At 35.8% G+C, this 12035-nt stretch overlaps 1 protein-coding gene across 3 annotated transcripts; it reads right to left on the bottom strand.

Moving 5' to 3' along the window:
- Positions 1-6161: 6161 nt before the first annotated feature.
- Positions 6162-9801, bottom strand: LOC112706197 (serine--tRNA ligase, chloroplastic/mitochondrial). Of its 3 annotated transcripts, none has more exons than XM_025757370.3 (9): positions 9216-9801; positions 8925-9080; positions 8702-8850; positions 8523-8615; positions 7929-8108; positions 7374-7540; positions 7139-7273; positions 6954-7047; positions 6162-6696 (listed from the first exon to the last, which is right to left on the bottom strand). In XM_025757370.3, the coding sequence occupies exons 2-9, from the start codon at positions 8971-8973 to the stop codon at positions 6424-6426; spliced, it is 1140 nt and encodes a 379-aa protein (XP_025613155.1). In that variant the 5' UTR covers positions 8974-9080; positions 9216-9801; the 3' UTR covers positions 6162-6423. The 3 variants fall into 3 exon arrangements, with proteins under 3 accessions (XP_025613155.1, XP_025613154.1, XP_025613156.1); XM_025757369.3 differs by having other exon boundaries at positions 8925-9018; positions 9216-9642; XM_025757371.3 differs by having other exon boundaries at positions 8925-9098; positions 9216-9622.
- Between the last annotated feature and the right edge of the window lie 2234 nt (positions 9802-12035).

Raw genomic sequence — 12035 nt, 5'->3', positions numbered from 1 at the left:
TGCCGCACTCTCTGTGTGATTATGAAACATGTTTTATTCTACCCGTGTCATATGTTTATTGCTCTTTTCGGTAGGTAGTTCCTTAATTCTTACCCTTCGAACTGTTGGTGGTGCAAGTGCCACGCCGCTAATGAATCCACCTTTTTTTTCTGTGCTTGATCCTCATTCGTTGGTTCGAAAGAAATTCGGTAGTTTCGTCTAAGTCTAATGGTTCCTTTTGTGGAGGAACAGTGACTAGGGATAGAAGTAAATTAAGTCGGTTTAAATTCGATTTGTGAATAGCTTTATAATCGGAGTTTGAGTTAATTTGAGCCTAAATAGTTTATATAATATCATATCCATTTTTTTGAATGATTATTTTTACAGTTATTTTTTTGATATAGTATTATGTGATTAGTGTTTGTACTATTGTAAAACAACTAAATAAATAAATAAGGAAGATATAATATAAAATAAAGAAGTATTGATAGAAGACTTTAGTATTAATATAATTAGCTTAATAAAGATGATTCGTATATTTATATATAGCAACGAAAAGAGAGAGAGAGAAACTATGTATAAAAAGAGAATGATATTTTATTGCTTCTGTGTGTGTATGTTTCTTGAGGATTTGTCTTCTATTTATACATGCAAAAATATCATGTTTTCAAATTCTCATTTAATTCATTTACTATTGAGAATGTTAGACCGCCCATCATAAATGAGCATCCACCTTGTCATCCTTATCACAACACTCCCCATTGGATGACCATTTAGGATTATTGCTTCGATAAAGCCTTACTAAAAAAAAATTCAGTGGGAAAAAACCTTAATGAAGGAAAAAGAATACAATATCCTTTAGTGATGGGACTGCCTCATTAAAAACCTTGTCAAGAAAAATCTAATAGAAAAAAATCTGACTTTGTGAATAAATCTGCCAGATTATCACTTGAGCGGATCTGTTAGATATCAATTGTCCATTGATTTTGAAGATCATGAGTGAAGAAGAATTTGGGAGAAATATGCTTTGTTCTATCACCTTTGATGTATCCACCCTTAAGTTGAGCAATGCATGCTGTATTATCTTCAAACAGGAAAGTTTGAGCTATCTTATGATCAATCAGTCCACATGATGACAGAATATATTAAATCAGACTCCTCAGCCAAAAACACTCGCGACTAGCTTCATGTATCACTAGTATTTCGGCATGATTAGAGGATATTGCCGCAATCGTCTGTTTTGTGGACCTCCATGATATAGCTGTTCCACCATATGTGAACAGGTATCCTATTTGAGATCTCCCTTTGTGCGGATCAGACAAGTATCCAACATCAGCATAGCCAACTAACTGTGACTTGGATTCATATGGATAAAACAATCACATATCAACCGTTCCATGAAGATATCGAAAGATTTGTTTGATTCTACTCCAATGTCTTCTGGTTGGAGAGGAACTATTCCTTGCTAGTAAATTCACCACGAATGAAATGTCAGGTCGCGTATTATCAGCAAGATACATTAGCGCTCCAATGGCACTAAGATATGGTACTTCAGGACCAAGGATATCTTCATTCTCTTCTTTAAGACGGAATTGATCCTTCTCCACATCCAAAGATCTTACTATCATTGGGGTACTTAATAGATGTGATTTATCCATATAAAATCTTTTCAAGATCTTTTCTGTGTATATTGTTTGATGAATAAAGAGCCCATTTTTTATATGCTTGATCTGCAGGCCAAGACAAAATTTAGTCCTTCCAAGATCTTTCATCTCAAACTCTTCTTTTAGAGTTTTTATAATTGTTGGAATCTCTTCAGGAGTCCTAATGATATTTAAATCATCAACGTACACAACAATTATAATGAATCCAGATGCAGATTTCTTTATGAAAACACACGGGCAGATATCATCATTCTTAAATCCGTTTTTGGCCAGATACTCAGTAAGACCATTATACCACATTCGTCCAGATTGCTTTAGACCATATAAAGATCTTAGCAATTTAACTGAGTATAACCCTTGCGAATATTTACTGGATGGTTTAGATATCTTTAGTCCTTCAGGGACTTTCATATAGATATCCCGATCTAATGAGCCGTACAAATAGGCTGTTACCACATCCATTAAATGCATATGCAGTTTATGATATGCAGATAAACTGACCAAATAACGCAATGTTATCGCATCCACTATAGGAGAATACATTTCTTCATAATCTATACCGGGCCTTTGTGAAAAACCTTGTGCCACAAGTTGGGTTTTGTAGCGCACAACTTCATTTTTCTCATTTCATTTTCTCATAAATACCCACCGATATCCAACAGGTTTTACATCTTTTGGTGTACGGACTACAGGTCCAAAGACTTCACGTTTTGCAAGTGAGTCTAACTCAACCTTCATGGCTTCTTTCTATTTTGGTCAATCATTCCTTAGTCGACATTCTTCGACTGATCTTGGCTCAAGATCCTTACTTTCATGCATGATATTTAATGCCACGTTATAGAAAAATATTTCATTGACAATTGTCTTATTTCGGTCCCATTTCTTTCTTGTAAAGACATAATTTATCGAGATCTCGTCATTTTCACAATTTTCAGGTACCTGAACGTCTTCTGGCGTTAACATTATATCAGAATTTTGGACAACTGCAGGTGTCTCTACTATGTCTTTTTCAACAGGAATATTATTTACATCTTTTCTCTTTCAAGAATTTTTATCTTTGGAACCGACAGGCCTATCATGCTTCTGGCGTGTATTTTCTTCGGTGGCAATTTGTCCAACTGGGACATCAATTCGAATTGGAGTATTTTCCGCTGGTATATAGGACTTGGTTATCCTCTTTGTATCGGAAAATGCATCAGGCAATTCATTTGCTATTCTTTGCAAATGTATAATCTTTTGAAGTTCAAGTTCACATTGCCCTGATCGAGAATCTAAATGCATCAACGATGATGCATTCCAATTAAGTTCCTTTTCAGGAAGCTTATTCTCTCCCCCTAATGTTGGAAATTTTGATTCATCAAAATAACAATCCACAAACCGGGCTTTAAATACATCTCTAGTTTGTATCTCAAGATACCTCACTATAGAGTGAGAATCATATCCAACATATATCCCCAATTTCCTTTGGGATCCCATTTTGGTGCAATTAGGTGGTGCAATGGGAACATATATCGCACACCCAAATATTCTTAAATGAAAGACATTTGGCTACTGACCAAAAGCTAATTGCATAGGAGAGAACTGATGGTAACTCGTTGGCCTCAAACGAATAAGTGTTGCAGCATGTAAAACAGCATGCCCCCAAACCGAGGTTGGGATATTTGTTCTCATAAGTAAGGGTCTAGCAATTAATTGGAGGCGTTTAATAAGTGATTCTGCTAACTCATTTTATGTGTGAACATAAGCTACTGGATGTTCAACACTTATTCCATTTGCCATACAATAAGCATCAAAAGCTTGTGAAGTAAATTCACCAGCATTATCAAGATGAATTGCTTTGATTGGATTCTTTGGAAATTGTGCTTTTAATCGAATAATTTGAGCCAGTAATATCGCAAACGCCAGGTTGCGAGAAGACAATAAGCACACATGTGACCATCTCGAAGATGCGTCTATTAGGACCATAAAATATCTAAAAGATCCACATGGTGGATGAATACGTCCACATATATCACCTTGAATCCTTTATAGGAATTCAGGGGACTCAAATCCAATCTTTACTGGTGATTGCCTTAATATTAACTTTCCCTGAGAACATGCAGCACAACAAAATTCACTAGTTTTAAGAATCTTCTGGTTTTTTAGTGAATGTCCATGAGAGTTTTCAATAATTCTCCTCATTATGGTTGTTCCCGGATGACCCAATCGGTCGTGCCAAGTTATGAAATAATTTGGGCTAGTAAACTTCTGATTTACAATGGCATGTGATTCAATTGCACTAATCTTGGTATAATATAACCCAGATGAAAGTGAGGGTAATTTTTCTAATATAACTTTCTTATTTGAATCATGAGTTGTGATACATAAGTACTCATGACTTTCCCCATTCATAGTCTCAATATGATATCCATTTCGGCGAATATCTTTAAAACTCAACAAGTTTCTTCGAGACTTGGTAGACAACAGTGCATTATTTATTATGAATTTTGTTCCTCTGGAAAACAAAATTATAGCTCTTCCGGAGCCTTCTATCACATTACCTGAGCTAATAATAGTATTAACATATTCTTCTTTTGGCACAAGATGGGTAAAATATATATCACTTTTAAGAATAGTGTGCGAACTTGCACTATCCGCAAGGCAAATATCTTCAGAATATGTCCTTGCCATTTTTCTTCAAAGACAAATGATAATAATAATAAAATGAGTAGAAGTACATGCACAGTAAAATTATTCACATGAATACTTAACAAACACATACATATATCAAACTATTCCATCATTGATCAAATAGCCAATATTTCCTTCAAAATCCTTAAAGAAATTAGATACATCATAATGAGTGGTAAAATTTTCATCATTTGAAACAAAATTTGTTTCCTTTCCTTTGTCATCCATTTTTAAGGATGCTTGATAAAGATCAACTAGGTGCCTTGGGGTACGACAGGTGCGTGACCAATGACCCTTTCCACCATAACGGAAGCATTTATCCTCAATTGATATACTTTGCCCATTATTTCTTTCTTTATCCCACTTCTGGTGAGATTCTTTCTTGTGAACATAATTTCTTTTCCTTTCATAATTTTTCTTGCTACCAAAGCCTTGCCATTTACCTCTTCTGGGGTTATGATTTGCCGCATTTGCTTCAGGAAATGGGGCGGCACCAGTTGGGCGCGCTTCATGATTTTTTTTAAGAGTAACTCATTATTGCGCTCAGCAACAAGAAGGTAAGAAATTAGTTCAAAAAAAATTTTAAATCCTTTTTCTCGATTGCTACTGCAGGAGCACATTCGAGGCATGGAAGGTCGAGAAAGTTTTTCCTAACATATCAGGTTTGAGGAGGAATCACCGTCTTTTGATGATTGTACCTTTCTTCAAGGTCTTTCCACAAATCTGCAGGATCTTTTGATGTGGGATATTCATTTTTCAATCATACGTCAAGATGACGATGAAGAAAAATAATAGCTTTGGCTTTATCCTTCTGGGATGTATTATTTACAGCCTCAATAGTATCTCCAAGATCCATTGAATCAAGATAGATTTTAGCATCTAGTATCCATGACAAATAATTATTTTCAAATATATCAAAAGCATTATATTCAAGATAAAAGAGATTCGACATAATAAAAATTTGTTACCTGAAGTCTTCCTAAAATTTCGTTAGAGTTTCATACTGATAACGTGTTGTAAAACAACTAAATAAATAAATAAGGAAGATATAATATAAAATAAAGAAGTGTTGATAGAAGACTCTAGCATTAATATAATTAGTTCAATAAAAATGATTCATATATTTATATGTAGCAACGAAAAGAGAGAGAGAAAAACTATGTATAAAGAGAGAGAATGATATTTTATTGCTTGTGTGTGTATGTTCCTTGAGGATTTATCTTCTATTTATACATGCAAAAATTTTATGTTTTCAAACTCTCATTTAATTCATTCATTATTGAAAATGTTAGACCGCCCATCATAAATGAACATCCACCTTGTCATCCTTATCACATGTACAAAATTATTTTATACTACCCTCCTTGTTAATTAAACAGATCTTTAACTCTATTTATATTTTATATCAGATTTAATGATTCCGTTTGATTGATTTATGTTACCGATCACACTTAATGAAATAAAATTTTGTTGTATATTATATTTTATATCAATAGTTCAGATTTAAGTTTAGAATTTAAGATTTTTTTTTTCAAGTTTAATAGTAAGTTAATTTTCAGAGAGTATTTAAGATATTTTTTTTTTTATTTTTTTTTTATTTTTTAAGTTTAATAGTAAGTTAATTTTCAGAGAGTATTCTTCTACTCCTTCCTTTCTATATTACTTATTAATATATGCTTGATTTTTGCCTGCTCCTTTCCAATTCTTCAGGATCCCTCTGTCCAAAGGCTTAAGGCTATAATGTAAATGATCCAACCTTCTGAAAACACTTCTTAACCTCAACTCTTCAAGACAAAAAAAAGAGAGAAAAAAAACCCTGAACTCTTTAAATTAAATAGAAAAAGGGGGTTAGATCAATGTATCAGGACTATTGTTGTCATTGATAATTTTTTAGTATGCAATAGTGTTGAAATATATGTGCCTACACTAAACAAAAAATTATATTTCACAGATATATCACTAAGTTTCATACGTATCAGGAACCAACCAGGCAACCACTTAATTTTTGCCAACTTCCATAGATAAAGTTGATTGAACTCATCTACCACCACAATCTAAAGCCGCAACAGCAAAAGTCCTTCAAATGATGCAAAGGCTGCGATCCCTTGTATCACAATTTTCTAGAGATAACACTGCGCCCACCCATGAAGGGCCTCAAAGGCTCGGGGATAAGGATGGATCCATCTTCTTGCTGGTAATTCTCAAGCAAGCATATTATCATCCGTGGCACTGCACAAGCTGTTGCATTTAGCGTGTGAACAAACAGTGGTGGAGCCAGATTGCCTTTAGAACTTTTTGGGCTTGCAACCGGTGCTTCCGACGGGCGATACCGGATTCCCAACCTACGACTCTGATAGTCTGTGCAATTTGATGCACTTGAAATCTGTCATAATATCATACAGGAGGTGTAAAAAAAGAAGGCTCAGCAGATTACATCAAAAGAAACACAATCTATATCTGCTTCACTACATCATTAACATTTTCTTCACCAAAAAAAGCAGTTCCCTTAGTGCAACCAACCATTGCGGCTATTTAGATAATTTCCCAATATGAAAATCAGAAAAGCAGTAACCTTAGACCAAAGAGGCTAAAAAGATTACGCAGCATGAGCCTATCAGATAGAAAATGTATTTGCAGTACCTCGCCAAACCGTTCTAAGCCAGGCATCCATGCCTCCACATCAAATTTACGGTAAGCAGGTGCACCTAAATCTTCGGAAGCCATATCTAAAGTTCTGCAGAAACACAGAATCATACCAAATATAGTAATCAAATCATGGTTAAAATTTGAAAAGGATGTACTTCGGCATAAGTGGTAACTCTTACTTAAAATGTAACCCAAGGGATGAGAACATGTCTTCTTCAATTTTAATAAGCTCTTCATGATAATGTTCACTCTCTTCTGGGCGGCAGAAAATAAACATTTCAACCTTGCTGAACTGGTGAACTCGATAAAGACCCCTGCTCAATTTTAATTATAACTAGAAATTTTAGAATAAAAAGTTACTAATAATCTTTAAATTGCCTTGCTACACCCAATCAGCTCTACAATCAAAATTACCTTGTTGCACTGCCGGCAGCACCAGCCTCAGTACGGAAGCAATGAGAAAATGCTACATATTTCAGGGGTAACAAAGTTTCAGCAAGTATAGAATCCATATGAAGACCCCCAACAGGTATCTCTGCAGTGCCGATGAGGCATTGGTCACTATCTTCTATGGAATAAACCTGTATAATTTTGGCATGAAAATGAAACATCAAAAGAAGCTATGAACCTCAACCAGAAAAATATAAACATGAAAAATAGATTCTTGGGGGAAAAACTCAATGGTCATTTTAAGTCTTTGCTGCATAACAAGGTTGGACCTGATTGTGATTATCATTATTACGCCAACCAAGTTATAAGTCCCATGCTTAACAAAATACAAGATAAAGATGAAATGACTAAAATAAACATGTTTTCTGAGAGTCTATAAACTGTCTGACTCTGTCAAATTGGTTGTCATTGCCATGACACATTTGTCATCAGCTGTTTATCTTATGTCCATTCTCGTGAACTCAAACAATGCAACTGATAAGAAAGAAGAAGACTTCTGTGAAATAGACACTAACAAACCTGTGTATTGTTTCCACGAGGTTGGAAGCCACATTTTTCAACAACAGAGGACCGTACAAGTTCAGGCGTTGTTAATGGAGTAAAGCCTCTCTTCATCACTTCTGAGAGCGTCCAATTCACAAGGGCCATCTCTAACAAAACTGCATCATTTTTCAAGTAGTAGAACTTTGACCCACTGACCTGTGAAACAGCATAGTAGATGCATCTCACATACAACTGAAGTCAGAATATATTTGTTTCTTGTTTTTCCAAGACCCAAACTTCCATGTCAATGCGAAGTTTACAATAGAAGATAAGAAATAAACTATCATAGAGGAGCACTTGAAATGAGGTCTTCTAACAATCACAGAGAATAACTAGTATGGAAAAAACTAAGGAGGTCTTCTAAAATCATATATGGAACGACCTCTGGTTACTTTCCCATGAGATAATATGTAGCCTCAAAGGAGGCATGCCTGCATTTCCTAGAAAAACAAGTGTACTAAGGTCTAAATAAATAGATTCCAACACCTAATCGTGTCCGCTATGTAAGGTTTCACCTTCACCTGTTGCAAATAATAGCTAACGAAATACCTTAAGTTAACCAAGGCATACCTCTGCAGCTGTGTCGAAATCGAAAAGGCAAAGTTCCTTTCCTAGTTCAAGATGATCCTTGACAGGGAAACTAAATTCTGGAGCACTGCCAACCTACGAAGTAAGATGATCCATTAACATTTTGAGAAAAATTGATCCACTAACAAGCTAAGTTTTTAGGAACTGTAGTAACCAAATACCAGCTTCCTTGTCATAGAACTATCCTCTCCACCTATTGGAACATTTGGATGAGTCATGTTTGGTATACGCTGCGCTTCGAGTTGAAGTTTGTCGTTAAGCTTGAGCAGGTCTTCTTCCAAAGCAATGAGTCCTTCCTTCAAATTCTTTCCTGCATGCAAAATGCGAGTGTCTTAAGGAATTGACCTAAAAGGCAGAGCAAAGGTAGTTGGGTGCCAAGAGCACCTTCCTCAATTAGTCTTTGACGCTGAGATTGTTCCATTTTCCCTTTCATCTTGTTTGCTACCGCATTTCTTTCTCCGCGCACTCTCTCAACTTCCTGCTTTCTGGAAACCAATTAGCTGAGCAATTGGGAACATAAACTCCTTTTTCTTCCCCTTCCTATGTATTTGCATTAATCTAATTAGATGACACTATAACATGATTAAGCATCGTAAATCTTGGAAATAACAGGCATTTCAGAACACATGAATTTGGGGAAATTATTATAATGGAGAATGAAGAAATAAGAGTGACCTTCTGAAGATTGAAGAAGCGGTCATAGAGTTGAAGGACGAGTTCCAAATCAGCATCGGAGTTACGGTTGCGAATGTTGGCAGCAACGGCTTCCTTGTTATCCTTTATCCACTTGAAGTCTATTGCGGCCTTCCAGTGAGACCTCGCAACTTGGTCCTCGGCCTTGGTGGTTGATGGTGAAGTGGCGGGAGATGTTTGGAGGGCGGCGGAGAGAGGCTTGATGGTGCGGCGAAATGGAAGATTCTGGAAGGAAGAAGGGTAAGAAGGGAAAGCGAGTTTGAGGCATGAGAATGAGATGGTTGTCCCTTTCAAGCAACTCATCTTCATCGAGTCTTGTGTCTGGATCAGAAGCTCCCACCCAATTTTATCCAAACAAAATGTTAGTTGTTGTTTGTCGCAGTGATCACAAGGAAAAAGATGTGAGAAGAATTGTAAATAATGAGTTAATTATCATTAAATTTATAATTTTTATTATATGTAATTTTTTATTATTTTAATTTGAGAGTGATTAAATTGTTGTTTGTTTTTATTTTATTAACTTTCTTATTTTAGAGAACTTGAATTTCATAATAAATGTTGTCGTTAGCTTAAGAGTCCTCTCCATTCTTAGCTGGTTAAATTTAAAAAAAATAAAAATAAAACATATAGTCAATACTTATATCATGTGTAAAATATAATGATTTGTATATGTATATTTGATTAGTGTTAAACCCGTGCGATGCACGGATTTATATTTTAATTTCACATGATAAATAAAAAATAATATTTTATAATTATAAATTTTTTAAGTTTAGTACAATATTATTATTGTCGTTATATAATAAACATATTTAATATGTTATTTTATTTTTATTTAAAGTAAAATACAAATAGAATAATTTGAAGTCTATAATATTCTTGAACCATAAGAAAAAAGACCTGAAAAAATAAGAACATATATAACTGTAATAATAGTATGTTAATTTTATATTAAACTGTATATTATAAGACTAATAAAAATTTATCAACAACCTAGTATTTTACTAACTTCATTAGAAAGGTAATTAGCATATGATGTTGTGCTCCATGTTACACATTTTATTTCAAGTTTGAAAGTATAGTTAATAGTTATATCTACGACAAATATTTGTATAAAAGTGCAAATCATAACATGTTACTAAAATGAAAATACTATTTTCTTATCTAAATATTTTTAAAAACTTTGTTGAATGCGACATTTAACTCCGCCTATGTTACACTTGCGGTACATAGCCGGTCCCAAGCCCGGATAAAGGAGGAGGGTTATGTTAGGTCTTCGGCAACCAACGTAAAAATATAGCCGAACCCCCATGACATGAATCAAAGACATTATTGCGCTAAAGCTAGGTCGTTACCCGGAAGTAACGCGCCGTATGGCTCGAGTACGGTGTCAAAGCAAGAGCCGCTGCATCGGTGCCCGGATGTAGTGTTAAATGAGCAAGGGTTCTCGCGTTTTCGTGAACGGACGAGGGTAAATAAGCTAATTCACAAAGGAAAAGGTAAAGGTCGAAGCGACAAAAGGTTGAGATTTGGGACATGGAACATAGGCACTCTAACAGGAAAGTCCATGGAGGTGGTGGATACCATGACAAGGAGGAAGATTAACATTATGTGCCTACAAGAAACGAAATGGGTTGGTGCAAAGGTTAGGGAGTTGGATTCTTCTGGTTTCAAACTTTGGTATACAGGAAAGGTGAAGAATAGGAATGGAGTTGGAATAATTGTGGATAAGCAGTGGAAGAAGGACGTAGTTGATGTCAAGAGGGTGGGAGATCGGATCATCTCTATCAAACTTGTGGTGGAGGGAGGTGCGTTTCATGTGATTAGCGCCTATGCACCGCAAGTGGGTTCGGACAAACAACACAAGATAAGGTTTTGGGAGGATCTAGAGAGTTTAGTTCAAGGCATATCTTTGGGAGATAAGATTTTCTTAGGAGGAGATTTAAATGGCCATGTTGGGAGAGAAGTGACTGGATATGGGAGTATTCACGGAGGCCATGGTTTCGGGGTGATCAATGCCGAGGGTAAAACTATTTTGGACTTTTCCTCAACTTTTGATCTTCTCATCGCAAATACATGTTTTAAAAAGAGAGACGAACATCTTATAACCTATAAGAGTGGCATGACAAGCTCTCAAATCGACTTCTTCTTGTTGAGGAGAGTCGACCGGAAATTTTGCATTAACTGTAAAATTATCCCGGGAGAGAGTTTGACAACACAACATAGGGTGCTCGTCATGGATTTTCGCGTTGAGCAAAAGTTGAGGAAAAGACATCATATGAAGAACCCAAGGACGAGGTGGTGGCGGATGAAAGGTGAGGAACAAAGAAGCTTCCTAAGACGGGTAGGAGAAGAGGCAAGGTGGGATGGGAATGGAAGCGCGGAAGAGATGTGGAGGGAGATGGCAGAAGTTATTAGAAGAACAGCAAAAGAAAGTTTTGGTGAATCTAAAGGAATAGGACCAAGAGACAAGGAGTCCTGGTGGTGGAATGCGAGTATACAAGAAAAGATAAAGATAAAAAGAGAATGCTTTAAAGAGTGGTCTTTATGCTGCAATGCAGATAACTGGGAAAAATATAAGGCGGCTAAGAAAGAGACAAAAGTGGCTGTAAGTGAAGCAAGAACAAGAGCATATGAGGGTCTCTACCAGTCTTTGGACACGAAAGAAGGAGAAAAAGGTATATATAGAATTGCAAAGAGCCGGGAAAGAAGAACGAGAGATTTGGATCAGGTTAAGTGCATAAAGGATAAGGATGGAGAGGTGTTGGCTCAAGAGGAGAAGATTAATGAAAGGTGGAAGAG

This window comes from Arachis hypogaea, chromosome 8, assembly GCF_003086295.3.
Source record: "Arachis hypogaea cultivar Tifrunner chromosome 8, arahy.Tifrunner.gnm2.J5K5, whole genome shotgun sequence".
Classification (NCBI taxonomy): domain Eukaryota; kingdom Viridiplantae; phylum Streptophyta; class Magnoliopsida; order Fabales; family Fabaceae; genus Arachis; species Arachis hypogaea.
The sequence above is the reverse complement of the archived record's forward strand: the minus strand, read 5'-3'. Positions and strand labels throughout refer to the sequence as shown.